The sequence below is a fragment of the Dama dama genome, chromosome 8, assembly GCF_033118175.1.
Source record: "Dama dama isolate Ldn47 chromosome 8, ASM3311817v1, whole genome shotgun sequence".
NCBI lineage: Eukaryota > Metazoa > Chordata > Mammalia > Artiodactyla > Cervidae > Dama > Dama dama.
Window position 1 is genome coordinate 8,850,262 of NC_083688.1, and position 21,208 is coordinate 8,871,469.

At 46.7% G+C, this 21,208-nt stretch overlaps 1 protein-coding gene and 2 non-coding genes across 6 annotated transcripts in view; all 3 read right to left on the minus strand.

Moving 5' to 3' along the window:
* Positions 1–5,243: 5,243 nt before the first annotated feature.
* PAFAH2 (platelet activating factor acetylhydrolase 2) overlaps positions 5,244–21,208 on the minus strand; it is a 41,190-nt gene continuing 25,225 nt past the window's right edge. For 2 of the 4 annotated variants that reach the window (XM_061148266.1, XM_061148268.1), the window contains 2 exons: positions 19,651–19,805; positions 5,244–11,104 (listed from right to left, as the gene is read on the minus strand). In XM_061148266.1, the coding sequence (XP_061004249.1) occupies positions 11,010–11,104; positions 19,651–19,805 (250 nt within the window). In that variant the 3' untranslated portion in view covers positions 5,244–11,009. The remainder of the gene's footprint in view (positions 11,105–19,650; positions 19,806–21,208) is intronic. The other 2 variants (XR_009693797.1, XM_061148269.1) reach the window with 2 other exon arrangements.
* Positions 5,751–5,884, minus strand: LOC133061075 (small nucleolar RNA SNORA43). The gene has a single exon (XR_009693908.1). It is a non-coding gene; the product is annotated as a small nucleolar RNA SNORA43 (small nucleolar RNA).
* Positions 5,984–6,056, minus strand: TRNAW-CCA (transfer RNA tryptophan (anticodon CCA)). Its single transcript has one exon. It is a non-coding gene; the product is annotated as a tRNA-Trp (tRNA).

Genomic DNA, 21,208 nt, shown 5'->3' on the forward strand with positions numbered 1-21,208 from the left:
CTAAGGCATTTGGCATATTGCTTGGAACAAGAAAATTCAGTAAGTACTAGCTCTTGTTAATTAAGATCTCGTTAGGACTTCCCCAGTGGTCCAGTGGTTAAGAATCCATCTCTCAATGCAGGGGACATGGGTTCAATCCCTGGTCTGGGAAGATCCACAACAGGAGAAGCCACCGCAATGAGAAGCCAACACACCACAAAACAGAGTCGCCTCCGCTTGTGGCGACTAGAGAAAGCCTTCGCACAGCAACAAAGACCACACAGCCAAAAGTAAATTAATCAAAAAAAGATCTCATTAAACCAAGTCATCCAAGATCAAACAGCTGATAAGTATGTGTCTAGGATGTGAATCAGTTCAGTCGCTGAGTCGTGTCCTGGACCCCATGGACTGCAGCATGCTGGGCTTCCCTGTCCATTACCAAGATTCTCTGATTCCAAAGCCCAAACTCTAAACCACTGGGCTCTATCTAATAACTTCCATTTACTGAGCACAGTGCTCTATACTCTGCATTCCTTATCTCATTTAAACTTTGTAACATCCCCAAGCTGGGTGTGGCTATTTTACAGAAAAGGAAATTCAGGATCATTTAACTCACTTGCCCAAGCTCACGCAGTTGGGACTCACACCCAGGCCTGCCCAGCACCAAACTGGGAGTTAGGAGGCTCGGGTCCCAGCCCTAGATCTGCCACTGATCAACCTGGTATCACTGAGCCTGTTTCCTCTTTTTTTTTTTTTTTAATAACAGAAGCTAGGTTAGAAAACGGTCCCTCTGGTCCCTTTAAGCTCTACTGTTCTGGGAAGGTGGATTTAATGAAGTCACAGAGCGGTCCAGGAAGGAGGGAGGGGTGTGTCTGAGCCAGACAGGATCACCATCCCCAGCTGACGGCACAACATCCACCAACAGAGATCCAGAGGCGCCAAGGGACAGGCCCGGGTCTCCAAAGCATTAGTCATCGTCTGCTCCCACTTCCCAGGGGACCAGCTGGGAAGCTGCTCCAATTATACTGGGATGATGAGGGATCTCTAGGATGATGAAAGTGTAGGAGAGGAGATGTCAAAATACACGGTGGGAGATCTGACTTATTCAGCCTGGAGAAAGGAAGCCAAGAAGGGCCCGTTTTCAAGTCTCCAGTGAGTATGGGGCTGGGTGGAAAGGTTAAGACTTGGGGTGTCTGAGACCTGGGTCCTAGTCCTGGCTCAGCCACCAACAAGCAGTATGACTTCTGTTTGGCAAGTTACTTCACCACCCAATCTTCAATTTCCATATTAATAAGTTAGGGAAATAACTTTAAAACACACTCCACCAATTTATACCAAAAAAAAAAAAAAAGTATAATATTACAGCCAAAAACAACTAGAAATGCTCAAATACCCTGGCAACAGAGAACACTTTTTAAGCAGGCCTGGGGGTGGGAGAGGTGTTGATGCAACAGAATGTTAAAATGCCATTTGAGACACTGAATAATAACAAACATTGATTGAACACTGTTTGCTAGGTGCTAGGCAAAGGCCGTGACACACATGACCTCATCTAACTAATATCCTCAAGTATCTTCTGAGGGAGGTGTTACCACCATCTTTCAGATGAGTTAGCTGAAGTCCCGAGAGGTTAAGTCACCCAACAAGTTAATAAATGAGGTCCGCAGGACTTCAGTCCAGAGGTCCCTCTGATTCAGAGAGCTGTGCCCCTAACCTTTACACTCACTGCCTCAGACTTGGGTATGAGGACCATGCAGAAATAGAGAAATGTATATATAAGGGTTAAGCAAAGGGGAAAAAAATCCTCCAGATTGGTTATGTTAATACAAGAATGTTGTCATCAATGTTAGGTTTGGAAGTTTATAAAAATGGGCAATTTAGAATGCTGAGAACTTATTTAGGACTGCTCAAGTTTAGCTATTTCTGCTTGATTTTTGGTCATAGAGACAATAAAACATATAATACCTGACTGAGGAGGTGAGCACTGATGATAGGGTCTTTCTAGTTTTAATATTTCATTTCCGAGGTGATCAGAGGAGGAAAGTACAGCTACATTTCCTCATCACTGAGAAGATACTGGAAATCTGAGGACATGACTCTCCTGTAACAAGCTTCTCCGTTATTTCACATTGCCTACCGCACTGCTTCTCGGCCTTGACTGCATATTGGAATCACGTGAAAAATTTTAGGACCTGCTGGTGTCCAGGTCCACTCCCAGAGATTCTTACTGAATTGATATGGGTACAGCTTGGGCATCGGAAGTTTTAAAATTTCCTCACAATATTCCTTAATGCAGAAACATGTGAAAACCCCTGACCCACCCAATAAAGGCCTAACTCCTTCACTTGGCAGAGAAGGCCTTCTCTGTTTTCTTCAGTAAACTTCCCTATAGTCCTACTTTTCACCCGTTTTCTCCAACCCAATTAGAATGTCCTGAACATGCTCTGTTCTACTATTTATATTTCTGTGCCTTTACCTGTTACTTCCTCTGACTGAAATAATTTCCTCTCTTTCTTCTCTCTTGTCTATCTGGAAAAATCCATTCATCTTCAATAGCAGGGCAGTCAGCCTTCAAGATGGCCCCCAATTATCCCCACTTTGTATTCCTGCCTTTCTGTGGTTCCCCTCCCACGCTGAATAGTCCTGACCTGTGTGATAATGATATTGTGGATAATGATGGAGTATGACTTCCAAGGGTGGGTCATCCGAGACATCACAACCACAACCCTAACCCTCTCTTGGATCACTTGCTCTCACAGAAGCCAACTACCATGTCTTCAGCAGCCCTATGGAGAGCTCCACGTGGTAAGGAACTGAGGCCTCCCGCCACCAGCCACGTGAGTGAACCAGCTTGGATCCTTCGATCCCAGTCAAGCCTTCAGATGACAGATATCCCAGCTGATATCTTGACTACAACCTCATGAAAGATCTTAAGCCCGAATCACCCAGCTAAGCCATTCTGGAATCCCTGAGTCCTAAATTGTGAGATAATGTTTGTTGTTCTAAGCTGCTACATTTGGGGATAATTTATTATACAGCGGTAGATAACTTACACAAATACCAAGCTCAGGTGTATGACACTCTGTGAAGCCTTTTTAGCTTCTCCTCTGCTGAAGTTGAATTGAACCCTGTGTGCTGCTGAGTCTGACACCCTCTCCCTCCCCAGCCCCATCATAGCATCAGCACACAGGGCCTACCTGTGACTTGCCTTTTTTGCCCACTGCATTCTGTTCCAGGAGGAAAGGGGCAGCCACAGTGCAGGCTTCAGTAAGCACGTATGGAATGAATGAACACACATGAGAACGGCTACCCGAGTTTAGCCCAGGCTTCTTCCCTACAGAAACTCCAAGGTACGCTGACCGGAAATCATGGATGTCATGGTGGATGGGTCCTGATGATTTTATTAAAAATTTGACAAAACTCTGGCACCCATGGGTATATCTAAAGCGCTGGACTGGAAGTCAGAAAATCTGGATTTTAATTCTAATCTGTCAACTACCTGCTGAACTTCTCTGAGCATTGGTTTCATCCCCTCAAATCCTGAGGTGGGCAAGGCAGACACGAGTGACCCCATTTTACAGAAAAAGGAAAAAGGCTCTGAAGGGTTCCCTGGCTCTAGATCATATGGCAAAAAAACGTGTCAGTGTCTGAATTCAGACTTGGGTGTGATTCCATGAAAATGAATAATTATATATGCACACTTGGCAGGCTGAGCATCTAGGGACCATCTGGCTTAGCAGGCTGAGGAGGGCTGCATTTCTGAGCAGCTTCTTTTTTTAGATGAAAGCAAGATGGAAAAATAAGCTGTCAAACTACTTTCCCTCATTTTCCACATTGGTGAGATGTGCGCTCAGTTTTGCCGTCTTTTTTAACTCTCAAATGCTATATGTCCGTGTATCTCAGTTCACTCCACCTGTCTTTGGCTACTCTGTCACTGACTCTGCCCTGGGCCCCACAGCTGGGATCTGGGAAACCCCTCTGCCCCCCAAAAAGGAAGCAGGGGCAGCTGGAGACATCTGAGAGTGGGCGCGCACCAGCTGTTCCCAAGTCTGGATGGGGAACAAGAAGCCTGCAGATGGGGGGATTCAGAGGAGGGACAGTGATCCCTGCTCCCCTTGTCAGTCAACAGGCAGATGCTTTTCCATCCAACAGATGGGTCCCGCTCCGGGAATAATACAGTAAAGTGTAATACTAACTATGAGCCAGAATCTGTGTCTTCTGGGGAGCAGGAGGCCAAGAGATCAGATGTTAGCCGAATCTAATCAAGAAGGCTCTCGCAGGCAAAGTGGAACTCGAAATGAGCCTAAAGGAAGAGCAGGTGTTTGGATATACAGATGGGAGATTGGGAAGGCCCTGCAAGCAAGAAAACATTGTGAGAAAGGGCACACACGTTTTTTGGGGGGATGGGTAGGCATATTAAGGGAACTGAGGAAAAAGAAGGCATAGCAAGAAACAGAGAACCGAAGAGGTGGGGCAAGAATAGTGAGGGGAGGAGATGCAATTCTACAGAGAAAAAGGAGTCCCAAAGATTCTTGACAACTCAAGTGATGAAGACTCGACCACCAGCCCATATTCCCACTGACAGGGAAATTGAAGTCATGAAAGGAAAGCATGCACACGGGTCAGAGTGAGGGAGACAGGGGGACAAGAACCTGGGGTTCTGGGCAATCACCTTGGTCATCTTCCCGTGAGACCACCCTTGCAGGCTGGTGGTGTGACACAAGCCGTGTTTCAGGCAGATCTGGCAGCAGAATGCAAAGGAAGAGAGAGGTTTGAGTCCAGGAGACTGTAAAAATTCTTCCAGGGTGAGTTGATGGAGGGACTAGACTCAAGTGAAGTGGGGAAGATGTGCTGGCTGTGAGGATCATGGCAAAGGGAGAAACAAGAGGACCTGGCAGGAATCAGATCTGGCAGTAAGGCTGAGAGCTGTGGACAGGTCGTTCGCAGGACATCTTCAGGCCTGGGAGTTTCTCCTGGGGGGGGTCACAGGACATTTTAACTCCCTGACCTCAGACTCAAAGGCAGCAGACAAAAATTTACCAAATAGCCTCTACAATCAACTCCCTATCCCCAGGTCCTTTTCCCTTTCCCACCCTTTACACAGATCTTCTTTCTGAGTCTTCCACTCCAGATTTCCAGACCTTCGGTTTACATCTGCTGCTTAGGTGTCTGTGTTTGGATGATCAGGTGTGAAACTAAAACTCAAACCAGAACCTAAGAGTGTAGACTCTCCCTAGTGGTGAAGAAAACTGCAAAACTAGAACTGCAGTGTGAATTTTTATTTTTGAGGTGAGGAGCAGGGAGATCAGAGCGGAGAGAATGGGAAAACTCTCTTCATCTAGCTCCACCCTCCCATGACAGTGGGGCAGTTAGCACGGAGCTCACTGAAACTGGAGAAGCTGGAATGAGAATGAGACCAAGACCATGTTGGACCATTCAGCACAAGGACAGATTATCCCTAAACTTACAGGTATGTAAGAAGGGCCAAATAAAATAGTTATGATCACTAATTTTTATTTTTATTTATTTATTTTTCTAATCAGCGAATCCACCCAAACCCTGTTTTTCTGCAGCAGCACCATCAACGGAATCCTCTGGCCTTTCCTCAAGGGACTCCTAAACAGTCCTCCCACAGACTGACAAGAGCCATCATTTCCAGCAGACCCTCTCCGGGTCAACCCCACCGGACCCAAGCTCACCGTGTGCCTGTCGCTCACTTAGTCCTCCCCGGCCTTCTCTTCCGTGCACGTGGGAACAAGGGGCTCCCTCGGTGATGTCCGGCTACAAACCATTCTTAGTGCCCACGGTTCCGAGCACTGAGCGTAGAAATAGCCGCTTCCTCTCTGCCCCAACAGCACAGGTGCAGCAGGGCGGCCGCACCCGTGGTGCCGGCGAGTCTGGCATCTGCAGGGCAGTTGATCGCTAATTTTTAAAAAATTATTTATTTGGCTGTGCAGGGTCTTAGTTGTGCCATGCACTCTTAGTTGTGGTATGTGGGATCTGGTTCCCTGACCAGGGATTGAACCTGGGACCCCTGCACTGGGAGCGTGGAGTCTTAGCCACTGGACCATCAGGGAGGTCCTCATGGCTAATGTTATTAAGCCCTTAAAATAGACACTGTGCTAAGCACTTAACATACATTATTTCATTTAACTATTACAACAACCCTAAGTTATACTATTGGAATTCCCATTTTACAAATGAGGGAGTTAAAGCTTGTAAAAGTTAACAAGTTAGCATAAAGTCACAGGACTAATAGTGTTGGCGCTGTCTGATTTCAAATCATGTTCTTCGACCCTGAACTGCTTTCCTCATCTGTCAAATCAACAGAGCACCTGGCCCACAGTTCTCGGCAAAGCTCCGTTCTCTCCCAGATCTGTTTCTCAGGATGTCATTAAATCTCAATGCAAGTCACATAGAAATTGCTGGGGAGTTTAACCTTCTTGATTCAATCTCATTAAATTACATTCCTTATAACCTGAGAGTTTAAGGAGAAGGTGTGTATGTGTATGCTTAGTTATGTCTGACTCTATGCGACCCCATGGACTGTAGCCTGCCAAGCTCCTCTGTCCATGGAATTTTCCAGGCATGAATATTGGATTGGATCACCATTTCCTACTCCAGAGGATCTTTCTGACCCAGGGAATCAAACCTGTGTCTCCTGCATCTCCTGCATTGGCAGGCAGATTCTTTATCACTGCCCTACCTGGGAAGTCCTTTTAAAGAGAAGGGTTATCTATGAGGCAAAACCAAGGTTATCTATTAGGCCATGGGGCCTGGTGATTAAGAGTTTAGATTTTGATGCCTGAATTCCAGTTTTGTCAAATTCTTTCTGTGAGAGCTGGATCAAAAAACTTCTCTACGACCGTTTCCTCACACATAAAATGAGGCTAATACCATCTGACCTCATGGGCTTACTGTGAACAGCAAATGAGATGATGCATGTAAAGCCCTGGTCACAGTCTGGGACACACAGTAAGGGCCCAGTAAGTGTTGGCTATCATGATGATGATGATCGTCATCAGTGTCATCAGTTTCCATGCAGCTATGGCCAGGGACACTTGGCTTTTGCATCCACTTTGATGGGACAGAAAGTGAGCTTCCTACTGAGGCTAGGTCCCAAGTACAGAGTAAGGCCTCTCCTGTCCCTCTGTCACTTTGCAGGCCCAGGGGTAAGTGGTGACCCAGAAGGCAAAGGGGACAGACAAAGGTTCCCACAAGGCCAAGACACAGAGTTGGAGTCCATCAATTGACATTACAAGAGCCCAGTGGTCTTCTTGAAGAAGGGCAAGCAGGACACATACTGGAAAAGGGCTTGGGAACCGCTGAGAGGATAACAGGAACCCGGTCAATCTTAGTCTGACATGTCCAGGACCTGGGAGGGATGGGGACACTCATTCCATCTCGTATTTACTTACTGTCCTGCCTCATGCACCACCCTGCACGCAGCAATGTCACAACATACCTTACCACTAGGATGCCTCCGCAGGTATGGTCCAACAGTGGGATGGGAAACAAGAATATGCAAAAGAAACCTAGGACATCTTTGCTTTTGGAAAGGATTCACTAGAATGCAATTTATGAGCACATATCAGTTACCTGCAGGATTACTTTACCTATCTAAAAGGCCATTTAACTGGGGCCCTTCAGTTTGCTGGAAGCTAACAAAAAACTAGGACAAAAGGCCAAAGACCTGTGGTACCCACTCTAAGCAGTGAAAGGAATGATTACAAAGTCTAAGCACTAAAGGCTGTGCATTCTAGTTGCAGGAGTGTCCCTAAAGCCCTCTCTCAGTAAACTAAGCCCTCTTAGTTTTACTTTGTTGTTATTGCTGTCCAGTCGCTAAGTCATGTCCAACTCTTTGAGATCCCAGGGCCCGTAGCACACCAGGCTCCTCTGTCCTCCACCCTCTCAGGGAGTTTGCTCAAACTCATGTCTATTGAATCAATGATGCCACCCAACCACCTCATCCTCTGTCACCCCCTTCTCCTCCTGTCTTCAATCTTTCCCAGCATCAGGATCTTTTCCAAAGAGTTGGCTCTTCACATCAGGTGGCCAAAGTATTGGAGCTTCAGCAACAGTCCTTCCAATGAGTATTCAGGACTGATTTCCTTCAGGATGGACTGGTTGGATCTCCTTGCACAACAAGGGACTCTTGTCAAGAGTCTTCCCCAGCACCACAGTTCAAAAGCATCAATTCTTCAGCACTCAGCCTTCTTTATGCACCGACTCTCACATTTACTTTAGATGGTTGAAAAGCAACTAAGAGGCTAGCAGCTCGGAGCCTGGAGCAAAGGTGCAAACAGCTCTCCACATCTTCACAGACCAGAGGGTGCCATTGCACTGATAATAGATCTGGACACAGGTGGTTTTGTTCTCTGGGGACTGAATGGAATGTTAGCTACAGCCGGATGACTAGCTTTGACCAATGAACTGTAAATGGAAATGATGATCGTCACTTCTGGGCAGGAGCTTTAAGGACTTAGCAGTGCTTCTCCACTCTCTTCCTGCTCCACCACAGCCAATGGGAACAACTCTAGAGAGTGGCAGCTCTCCCGGCCTGGGTCTCCAGGTAAGGATAAAAATGACACCGAGGAGAGCCTTGAGCCAACACACAGAGGACAAGTAGCGTGGGCAAGAAGTAAACATTTACCCCTTTGGGGTCTCTTTGTTCCCACCATACCATCTGGTCTATCCCAATGGAAACATCCTAAGAAGAGGTCAGATCACAGTAAGAAGTATGTGCGTTATCTTTTTGGCAAATTACTGTTCAAAATAGTCAATACGACATTTTGTGACTTAAAGGATCATTTTCAGTGGGGAAGATTCCTCTACTCCAGTGACACTGGATCAATGAGTCATTGCCAGAACACGAACTGAATGGAGGAGATGGGTCCAGTCTCTAAACAACTTCCTTCTTTAGGAAGTTTCAGGTCTTCACAAGATATACCCATTATTGTTATGGGTCTAAGGCAGACGCTGGGTCTCAGGTGCTCACGCTGTTAGCACTGACTCCTCAGCATCTGTACAACCATCCCCGGGCACGAGGGATGGCTTCTGCTGCTTCTGTAAGCGCTGATGGGCTCTGGTCCCTGTCTGGGGCTTGGAAGGCACTTGTATGCACTCTCACAGAAGGAAATCCATCATGTATGCTTGAGTAAAACAGCAAGCCAAAAAACCTCAGAATGTACGGTGCTGCTAAGCAGACATGGAACATTTACAAAATTGACCTCACACTGGGTCAACAAGCAAGTCTCAGGATAAAAAAACCATGTGGGTCATTTTCTCTGACCAAAAGCAGTTAAGGTGGAAAACAGCTATAGGGTAACGACAAAAATCTCCCAAGTTTGGAAAGTAGGAAACATACTTTAAATAACACATGGGTTATACATCCTTTCACTTAATCCTAAGTGTGCATAATGCAGATCCTCATTTTAGAAACGCAGGAACTGAGACACTATAATTTGCTCAAATGTACGCAGTGAGCAGTGGTGGAGCCTGGCTATAGGAAACCAGATTATAGAACTTTAGAGCCTGGGGCTTTCATGACATCCTCCTCACGCTACGTCTCACTGGAATCCACAGATGCTTCCCAGGTAGGTCCACAGCCTCACTGGATGTGGTGCTTCACCTCTGAGAAAGAATAGCTGTTGATAGACGGGAGACACAGTCCCAGCTTGCCCTGGTGACACCGACCTTGGACCTGTCATATAGAGTCGCATTTCCCTCTTTCTCTTGCCTCCTCTGGGGTCTCCCACTTGGACTGAAGTGAGAGGTCTAGAGTAGTGGAGAGGGGTGTCTGAGGTTGATATTCCCAGACAGCTTTGAACTAGATCCCAAGGAAGACTTCCTTTCCTTTTAAAGATCGTTTTCCACACTGGCACCCGCGGTAAGCAATCAAAGAAAGACAGAAGGAAAAGTTACTTCCAGATGGCTCCCCATCTTGCTGTAATGAAGATTAAATATAGAAAATACTCCAACATATCATTAGGCAAACATGAGTATTAATATCATTCACATTACAAATGGGACAAAACGGAAATTCAGTCTATAGCTTGACTTAACTCTGAGACTAGGACCTCAGAGCCAGAAGACAGACAACTAGAGCACCCAGATTCTGAGCAAGTTGGAGGCTCACAATACCTAAGGTAAGAAGCGAAACCGAAGTGTTTCTAGGCTTCTCTCTAGAGATGGCTTCCTGCATTCGAACTGACCAAACTCTCTCCCTTTTGCAGTGAGGGCCTGTTCAAATGGCTACTTACCACTGTTATTCTACTTTCTCCATCAACCTATTTGTGTTGTTTCCTGTCAAGCGAGATTTTCAGCAAAACTCTAAGACATCCAGAGCTTATGGGGTACCTCTTGTCCCTCAGCCTCTCTCCCTGTGCTATCATGACAAGGCTATCTGCCCCTTCTACAGGCTAACAAGTATACCTTCTCCTGACTAAATGCCCAGGACTATGCTTCATGCAATGAGAAGGCTTGAAAATAAACAGAAAAATCTGATGGTGGTCCAGATCCTAGAAAGCTACCTAAAGTGCTCAGAACTCACCGAGCAGCTCTGGGGAGGAGGGAAAGGCAGAGAAGGAGGAAGAGACGGTGCCAAGATGGGCTAGAGGTCCGGAAGGTGGGAATTTTCCCTCCATCCTTTGGCTTCGTTTCTTCCACTGCAGAAGCCACACTGGTCCAAGGTGAGGGTGTTGGCTGGCTGGGTTAACAGGGCTCATAGTGCTCAGCTTAGGGCTTAGGTCTTCCCCAGCCCCATCTCACTGCTTGTTCCCCACACCATCAAGTCTCAGTCCTCAGAATGTCCATTTGCCCATCAGTAAGTGACCCAAGTCCCAGTAGGACTTTAAGATCAACAAGTCTGAGATTCAAGTGCCCCGTTACCAATCAGCAGTGTGATTATATCCTCTCAATCAACACAGAAGGGTCATGGCAATCACTTCCTGACAGGAGACCAGGGGTGTCCCTGGGCAGGCCCCACGTGGAAACTCAGCTCAGTGACCTTCCACAATGACCAGTTGAGCCTACAGGCTGGACAAATGGTGTGGGGCCCCTGGGGTTAGTGATGGTCCAATGCCTTCAATGAGGTTGTTCCATTGGTCATAGTCCTCTTTCAGGTCTGAATGGGGGAAAAAAAAAAACACAGAACGGTTAGGTAAACTTGTAAAGGAAGATCAGAGAGTAGCTTCCGTGGATTTAGTGGGTCATCCCAGAGACAGGAGCACCTGGGATACTACAAGGACTGGTTATGGTGGTTGCAACTGGTAGGAGCAATAATGAAAACTACTGTTCTTTCAGTGCTTTTATGCATGTGCTTCTTAAACAACTTCCTTAACCCATAACAACTCAGTAATGACAATAATAACAGAAGGGAGCATTGATTGAAGGGCAATTCATTCTAGGAACCTTGCTAAACATGTATTGTTTAATTTAATTATCATAATATCGCTATGTGTCAAGTACTGCGTGCATGCTAAGTTGCTTCAGTTGCGTCCAACTCTTTGCGACCCCATGGACTGTAGCCCACCAGGCTCCTCTGTCCATGGGATTCTCCAGGCAAGAATAATGGAATGGGTTGCCACGCACTTCTCCAGGGGATCTTCCCAACCCAGGGATGGAACTTGTGTCTCTTAAGTCTCCTGCATTGTAGGCAGGTCCTTTACCACTAGCGCCACCTGGGAGCCCTGTGTCTTGGCCCAATTTTACACCTCAGGAAACAGGCTCAGTGAAGATACCAGATTCATCCTATGTCAATACAACTGGTTAAGTGGCAGAGACAGAATTCAAGCCCCGGTGAGAAAGGGTGAGAAAGTGGAAATGCCACTTCTAAGTTCATGGATGTTGCTGAGCAAGAAGAGATCCTCCATAAGCCAGCCAGTGAATATGAATCCATGGCTGCCTCAGCGAAGGCCAGAAAGAAGAGGACAGTAACATCATGAAGCAGCATAAACTAGGTACGATTCCAAAGAAGGCTCTGGGACCACAGGCAGATGGAGCTAATGACATGGTAAGAACAGTCAGGAAGGGCCCAAGGCCGCAGGCTGAGGGAGCAGGACACAGCTGAGGAGGCAAATGGTGTTTCTGTTCAAAACAGACAAAAACCTGGGACATGGGCAGCAACCACTCTCCTTCATCTTCAGATTCCCAAGGCCCTGCCAAGGACCTGGCAGGGAATAGGTCCTCGACAAACAGTATGCCATATTCATCACTTAAAAAAATACAGAGCACGCTGCTGTGTGCCACAGTTTGTTCCTGATGCCAGAAATATGCCACAGACACATAGAAACCCTCATCCTCAGAGGGTTCACAATCTAGGAGGCAGAGATAACAATAAACAAAACAACCTACATAGGATATGAAAAGGTGAGCAACGCTGTGGCAAAAAAGCGAGCCAGACAGAGGCAGTGCTGGTGGCCGGGGCCAGGGGTGAGGGGAGGAAGGGATGGTACAATGTTTTTAAAGAGGGTTGTCAATGTAAGCCTCCCTGGGAAGGTGAGATGTGAGAGAAACAGTGAAGGAGGTGAGAGGGAGACACGAGATTACACAGGAAGACGTTCGGGGCAGCAGGAAGAGCGGGGCAAAGGCCTGAAGCAGGACTGTGCCTGGGACGTGGAGGCCTGTGCAGCGAGAGGTAAGCAGGCCTGGGGAAGAGCCACAGGAGGGACGCCGGGCGTTGACTTTGCCTCTCAGAGAAACAGGAGCCACTGATGGACCCTAAGCAGTGGAGTGACAAGACACGGCTTTCTTTCTAAAAGGGGGCTTCCCCGGCAGCTCAGCTGGTAAAGAATCCACCTGCAATGCGGGAGACCTGGGTTCGAGCCCTGAGTGGGAAAGATCCCCTGAAGAAGAAAACAGCTATCCATTCCAGTGTTCCGGCCTGGAGAATTTCATGGACTGTATAGTCCATGGGATCACAAAGCATCGGACATGACCGAACCACTTTCACTGTCTTTCTAAAAGGATCACTCTGAAGGCTTGATAAAGAAAGGAGTGTAGGGACTTCCCTGGTGGTCTAGTGGTTAAGAATCTCCCTTCCAGGCTTCCTTGGTGGCTCAGCAGTAAAGAATCCACCTGCCAAGGTAGGAGACAAGGGTTTGATCCCTGATCTAGGAAAATCCCACATGCCGTGGAGCAACCAAGCCTGTGCACCACAACTACCGAGCCTGTGCTCTAAGAGCCCACGTAAGACAACTACCGCAGGCTGAGAGCCGCAGAGTCCGTCCTCTGCAACAGGAGACGCCATCACAGTGAGAAGCCCACGCGCTGCAACTAGAGAGTAGCCTGCATGGCAAAGAAGACCCAGCATAGTCAAAAAGAAATTTTAAACATTTTATTCAATGTGCAGGACTTCCCTGGTGGTACAGTGAACAAGAGTCCACCTGGCAATGCAGGGGCATGGGTTCGATCCCTGGTCCAGGAAGATTCTACACGTCTCAGGACCACTAAGCCCGTGTACCACAACTACTGAGTCCGTGCTCTAGAGCCTGCAGCCACTGAGCCTGCATGCCACAGCTCCCAAAGCCCATGCACCTAGAGCCCGTGCTCTGCAACAAGAGCAGCTGCCACCATGAGAAGGCTGAGTACGACAACCAGAGTAGCCCCTGCTCACTGAAACTAGAGAACGCCTGCACGCAGCAATGAAGATCAAGGGCAGCCCAGAATAAAATAAATAATTTTTTTAAGGTGCAAAATCTCAAGGCACAAAATACAAAGTATTATTAGGAAAAAAAAAAAAGGAACCCACATTTCAATGCAGAGGACATGGGTTCGATTCCTGGTTAGGAACTAGGATCCCACATACCATGGGGCAACTAAGCCAGAGCACCACAATAGGAAGCCCATGCATTGCAGTGAAAACCCCACATGCCACAAGTAAAACCTGACGCAGCCAAATACATACATAAAATAGTTTAAAAAGAAAGAAAGGACCGTGTGGGGACGCAGGGGTAGCAATAGGGAGTGGGTTGTCTATCCCCTCTCCAGTGGATCTTCCCAACCCAGGAATCAAACTGGGGTCTCCTGCATTGCAGGCAGATTCTTTACCAGCTGAGCTAACAGGGAAGCCCTTAAAAAGAAAGGACTGTGTGGGGAGGCAGGGGTGGCAACAGGAGGACCAGTTAGGAAACTCTTAAGTGAGAGACGAGTTGGACAGGATGGTAGCTATTGGGGTGGTGACAAATGATGACTTTCTATTTGTATTCTGAAGGTAGGGCCAATAGGATTTTCTGAGAGACTAGATGGGAGGTGTAAGATAAGAGACAGGAATGGAACTTTGGCTTGAGTAACTTGAAGGATGGAGTTACTATTAACTGAGAAAGGAAAGACTTGCAGTTGAAAGCTGTTTTTGTGTGTGATTCCCCTTAGAAGGCCAAATAGAGATGTTGAGTTAATAAATCTGATGCTCATGGGCAAGCTTGAACTGGAGACAAACTGTACAGTTTTCAGCATGGAGATGGCATTTAAAGCCAGAAGACCAGAGGGCATCGGGGGATACAGGTAGAGAAGAGGTCCAAGCCCTGAGCCCTGGAAGCACCAAGGCAGACAGAGGAGGAGCGGACACTGAGAGGGGAGAAAATCTGCAGTGAGGCATCCTGGAAGCAAACACGGGGCTTCACGGAGGAGGGCCTCACCAGCTCTCCCAGCAGCTGCTGGGAGTTCCAGTGACATGAGGCATGAGAGGTGACCGCTGGATTTAGTACTGTGAAGGTTTCATGGAGGAGTGGGATGCAAAAGCCTGACAGGCGTAAGTTCAAGAGAGAATGGGAAGAGAAGGATCAGAGAAAGTGAAGACACTTGTGTGAGGAGTTCTGCTATCATGAGGGACAGGGAAACAGGGTGGTAACTGGGGGCCAAAGTGTGGGTCAAGACAGATTTTTTAAAAGAGAAATTTCAGCATGAGATGAGCCCACAGAGAGGGAAAAATTGATGATCTAATGTAAAGAGAAAGAAAATTGTTGACACAGTCCTCTTGAGCAGACCAGAGGGTGAAATCCAGTGCACAAGTGGAAGGGTTGGCCCAGTAAGACAACTGACTAGGAACCTCTAGGAACCAGACGGAAGGCTGAGTCTCTGCAAGAAGGTAGGGAGATGCGGTGTTGGGATTCGAAGACGTGCTGATGGCTTCCATTTTCTGAGTGAAGTGGAAGACAGAATTAATCAGCTGAGAGACCGGATAGGGGAAGAAGGTAATAGAGGTTTCAAGAGAAAGAAGGTGTGAAACTGTCTTCCAGGAGCGAGGGAGGGAGGATAAGCAGGTGGAAACAGGAGCTTCATGCAGTTAATATGAAAGATGCACCAAATCTTCTTAACAGAAGGTAACACAACCCCTGTGTCAGTAGAACGCTGCTCTCAGAGGTAATTTTTAGGATCAAAGGTAATTTTTTTTTTAAGTTTTCTATTTTATTATTTTAATTTTAAGCATAATTGCTTCACAATTTTGTGTTGGTTTCTGCTGTCCAACAATGTGAATCGGCTATAAGTATACTTATACTTCTTCCCTCTTGAGTCTCCCTCCCACCCACCACCCCTCTGGTTTATCACAGAGCAATGAGCTGAGCTCCCAGGATCTGGTGAGAGGTTCAGCTGAGCCACTTACAACCTATTTTAATTTCCCACATGACACATACTGTATGGTCACCAAAAGGCTTTTCTCTCTTTGCAAAACTAATTACCCCAAGCTGAGAGTCTTTGCTTTTTTTCACCATCTTATCTCTCTCTCTCTCTCTTTTTTTTTTTAGTTCTCCCACTTTATTGCTACCAACCCATCTCCCTCCACCCTCATGCACCCATGCTCAGTCATGTAACCCCATGGACTGCAGCCCGCCAGGCTCCTCTGTCCATGGACTTTTCCAGGCAAGAATACTGGAGTGGGTTGCCATTTCCTTCTCCACATCTTATCTCTTATCAAGTGGATACTGCAAGAGCCTCCTACCTGGGCTCTTTCCCTCTCAACCCACCCCATCTTGCCCATCCTCCATGACGCAGTCAGACTATAAACACAAGTCTAATGACGACAATTCCCTGCTTATCCACGAAGGGCACTCACAGCCTATGGAGTAAAATTCAAACGTATTCCAGGCATACATGGGCTTCTAGATCTGGCTTCTGCCCACTTCTCTACCTTTATTTTCCAACAATTCCACTATCCTGAATGCCAGATACACTAAACACAGCTTCGCAAAACTGACCAGGGCCACACCAACCTTTGTGCCTTCTGTCTAGAAGACTCTTGCCTGCTGAGCCTTACTCATCTCTGACATTGAAGTCAAGTATCATTTTGTCCAGAGAGGCTCCTCTCCTGGCTGTCCTTTCCGTCCCGTCAGGGTTAGGATCTGTCTTCTGGGTCTCTTGAAGACTGAGAGTACCCCTGGGAGCCACTGGCAAAGCAGTGCAGCCGTGAAGCTCCTGGGCTTTCCAGTCAGAGAGCCTGGCAGCCACTCCAGCTTTGTTGTTGTTTCGTCACCAAGTCATGTCCAACTCTTTTGCGACCCCATGGCCCAGCCTCCTCTGTCCATGGGGTTTTCCAGGCAAGAATATTGGAGTGGGTTGCCATTTCCTTCTCCAGGCGAATCTTCCTGGCCCAGGGATCAAACCCATACCCCCTGAATTGGTAAGCAGGTTCTTTACCACTGAGCCACCTGGAAAGTCCCAGTTCTTGCTTTGCCACTTACTAACCAGATGACCTTGACAAATTACTTAAATTCTCTAAGCTTTAGTATCCTCATCTGTAAAACAGACTAATAATACAAGTACTCACTGGGAAGGGCCATCTTCAGGATTATACAGGCTGAAGTAACTAAAGGAGTTTAGCAGAAGGACTGGCATCAAGCCTGTCCTAAGATTGAGGACAATCTTAGTCTTAGACAATCTTCCTCAGTCTAAGACTCTCCTAATCATCTGCTGGTCTCCAATAATGAGTATCTTAGTTCAGAAGACATGGCTACTCAACGGAATCCAATCATGCCATGGAGAGGGCCCCTGTCATCTTTAATTTTTTAAAAAAATTTTTATTGGTCTTATCATGAATCATGTGGGATCTCAGTTTCCAGACCAGAGATTGAATGCATGCTCCCTGCACTGGAAGCACAGCGTCTTAAGTTCTGGACCACCAGGGAAATCCCTCCCCTGTCATCTTTAGCTCTTCCCTAATGATACAGTTTTCAGTCCATCTGCCCTCTGATGGAGAAGGATCATTTCCAGTAGTCATGTATGGATGTGAGAGTTGGACTGTAAAGAAAGCTGAGCGCCGAAGAACTGATGCTTTTGAACTGTGGTGTTGGAGAAGACTCTTGAGAGTCCCTTGGATGGCAAGGAGATCCAACCAGTTCATCCTAAAGGAGATCAGTCCTGGATATTCATTGGAAGGACTGATGTTGAAGCTGAAACTCCAATACTTTGGCCATCTGATGAGAAGAACTGACTCATTTGAAAAGACCCTGATGCTGGGTAAAATTGAAGGCAGGAGGAGAAGGGGATGACAGAGGATGAGATGGTTGGATGGAATCACTGACTCAATGGGTATGAGTTTGAGTAAACTCTGGGAGTTGGTGATGGACAGGGAGGCCTGGTGTGCTGCAGTTCATGGGGTTGCAAAGAGTTGGACACGACTGAGCGACTGAACTGAACTGAAGTGAATGATACAGTGCCTAAGAGGAAACAGGGAAAGTGAGCAGCAGACCATGTAGTCAGGGCCCATTAAAGTCTTGAGACAGATCCATTCTTCTCTTACCAGGGGATAAGAATGATGCTCTAAGGTCTCTACTAACCCTAAAGGCTCTAAACTCATCCTAGTATAATGGCTCACGATGAGCAAGATGAAACGAACAGCCATAAATACTGAAATGCAAATTTAGATTTAAAAAGTCCACACATTCAAAACAGGACAGATTCAGAGACTTCCCTGGTGGCCCAGTGACTCAGACTCCACACTGCTAATGCAGGGGGCCTGGGCTCGATCCTTGGTCAGGGAACTAGATACCACATGCCCCAACTAAGAGTTCACGTGCCGCAGCTAAGGTTCAACACAGCCAAATAAAGAAATAACAAAATAAGATAGATGCATTTTTAAAGGAAACTCAATCCAAATTAAATTTTTTCAGCATTTAGTGGAAAGGTTAATACACTCAGGCCATCCAGCTGGAAGTCTAGTGTCCAGAACACAGAGGCAACAGTCCCACTGAACCAGGCACTGGCGAGACCACATCTGGCATGTTGTATTCAAGTCAGGGCAGCACACATTCAAAGGCACACCAATGAGCAGCCCATTCAAAGGGGGAAATTGCACAGGGAACAGGTGGAGGTACCAGGAACATTTAGCTTAATGAAAAGAAAACTCAGAGGGACACCAGAGGTGACTTCAAATATCTAAAGAGCTGCCATGTACAATGGTCTGAGGCTTCTCGGGGTGGTTCTTGAGGGGATACCCAGGGCAAGTGGGGCGGATTTACAAAGAGTCAGGTCTTGGTCTTAGGTTAGAGTTAGGTCAAGCCTTAGAATCCCAGGCCAGCGTGGCTCCCTTCTGAAGGATGCTGCCCTCTGCATAACACGTGCTGAGGGGTCAGCCTGGCACAGTAGGGTAGCCTCCTCCATTCTGACTGGATCGAAAAGAGACATCTGATCGAGAGAGCTCCGGGCCCAGGCTGAGCAGTGGCCCACAATATGTTTTGGCAGGTAAAGATGGGCTGGTACCACCAAGCTATCTCTCTTGGGAATCTAGTCTAAGAAATTCCCGAAAATGCAGCGGTTACGAGTAGGAGCTAAAGAGGAAAGGATGCAACAAGGGAGAGAACAAGATGCAAGTGGTTCAAGTCGACCAAACTGATGAGGAAGTAGAAGCTACGAATAAGCAGATGTTCTCAGCAAGAGAAAAAGCACGGCAGAGAAAGTACAGAGGAAACTGGAGCAAAGAGAAACAGAAATATCATGAGAGGAAGAGACAGACAGACTGAGCCCAAGAGAGAGACAGAGAGAGAAGTCAGTCCTACAAACTTCCTCCATTCCTGTAAATTTTCCCTTCCCACCTGGCCAGGTGTACTCTCAGAAATAAACTCCCCTTTTTCCTCGAGGTACATTAGTGAATCTCTAGTCCTTTTCACCAAAAAGCACCTAACTAGAATATCAATTCTTCAAACTATTAAAAGTTTCCAGGGATGGAGCAGGCTGACCCTTGAAGCAGTGTACTCCCCACACTGCATGACCACACAGCAGAGAAGATATGAGAGGACGTGTCCCTTGGGTGGGAGGCTGGACCAAAGACCCTACAGGCCTGGCCATTTGCTGGCCTATGATTTATGACATTAGTCATCATCCTAACCCACAAATGTAGCCCATCTATCATCAAAACCTCCTCCACAACACAGATAAGGCGAGTGATAATGAGTTAGAACAGAGAGGGTAGAGTACAGCAAGGTGAATGTTCATTGACAATGAGGAAACCAAGGCTCAGAGAAGTTAAATGACTAGGCCAAGGTTACTCAGGTGGTAAGAGACACAATCGGGATTTCCAAAATTTCAGCTAAGTGTTCTTTCTAGAATCCTATGCCATTCCTTCACTCAGGTTTTGCCATAAATCTCCCTGATACAAGACATGTCAGAATAGACCACAGTGCAGGGAAATCTAAGAGACCTCTCCCTGCTGGCTGCCCCATAAGCTCGTTCTCTGCTTACCAAGATGCTTCTGCAGGAAGGCCAACATGGCCCGCACCACGGTCTCCTGACCTTCATAGGGGTCCAAGCTTCCACGGGTCTGACTGGAGAAGAATTTACTAATCCAGTTACCAGCCACAAAAACAAAGTCGGTTAGACTCCGATGAACAGAACCACTAGAGGAAAAGAAAAACAAGTATCTGGTAGGGGTCTAGAAGCCAAGGCACACAAATATTTAAGCACCTACAATGTGCAAGGTGCTTTACATGCATTATATCACTTAATTTTCACAACAATCTAGTAAGGGAAGTATTTTCCTCTTTGAAAGAGCCAAAGGAGAAAAACGATCTACCCAAGTTCACACAGTAAGAGACAGAGCTAAGGTCTGAAAGCAGGTGAGCCTGGCTTCAAAGCTGCCTCAACTCTGAGACCACAAGGCCTGACCGTGCAGGGAAAAGGCAGAGTCAGCTGGAGAGGGGTCAGGACAAGGAGGTAAGGTCTGGAGCCCTTGCCACTCCCATGTTATTATGAACTATCACCCCATGGCTTTTACCCCATGACTTCTGAACATTCACAAAGCATATCAGCTCCTTCTTTAGCTCAGAACTGCACCACAAAGTAAACCAGAAAAAAAAAAAATAACTTGCCTTTAAATAATCAGGAAAGTTAGGGCAAGTGCTTATAAAAGAGGGTTTCTGGATTACAATTTGTCATTTGACATCAAATGCACTTAATTTGAAGGTGAAATTCTCACTAGGTTCATGTTGAGCTAAATTACTCAGAACTAATTTACTAGTCAATTCAATGAGGGAAGGAAGATCTACATGCCAAACTCTGTTTGATATGGTGAAGAAAAGCTGACTTTAAAATGTATTATTTAAGGCACACAGGAAAGTATAAAGAAAAATATAATGGATACTTTGAGTATCCAGCATTCAGTTTAAGAAATAATACGTTGTCAAGAGTTAAATCCACAGTCCCTGCATACATTTTTCCAACTGCTCTCACCCGCCCTTCCCTCTAGAGGTCACAATTATCCTGAATCTCAATGACTTGGGGAAACTCTCCAGCAGTTCTCTGCTGCCATGAAATCAAAATGAAAGGGGAGAGGCTGGCCCCACGGAAGACAGCACGGGCCAGCGTGGGCAAGGGAAGAAGCCAGGGCCTACTGAGCAGCCCCTAGCAGTCCGGCTCTCGGATCTGGCATTTCAAACACCTGAATGAGTCCGGAGGCCCATGACACGCAGTTACTTGTTGTTTTGCTGATTTGGGCTCCTTGAAGCACGTGTGTTATTTGGCTCAAGTACAGGGCAGATCAAGTCAGAGACTTATCAGTGAGACTTTAGCCCTTCAACTGTAGCTGTAAGCCACTTCCTAGGTAAAGTTCATTTCTTAAAGTCACTCAAAATCTTCTCTCTGAAAAATGGCTCCTAAAATCAAACCATCTGACAGTGCTAATGACGGACATGAAGAGAATGTGGCTTTTCTAAGGCAGAAAATAGATGGTTTATGGAAGATACCTGAATTTAGGTATTCATGAAGGTCTCTAAAAATCTGTCTTGTGAATGTCATAGGTCTG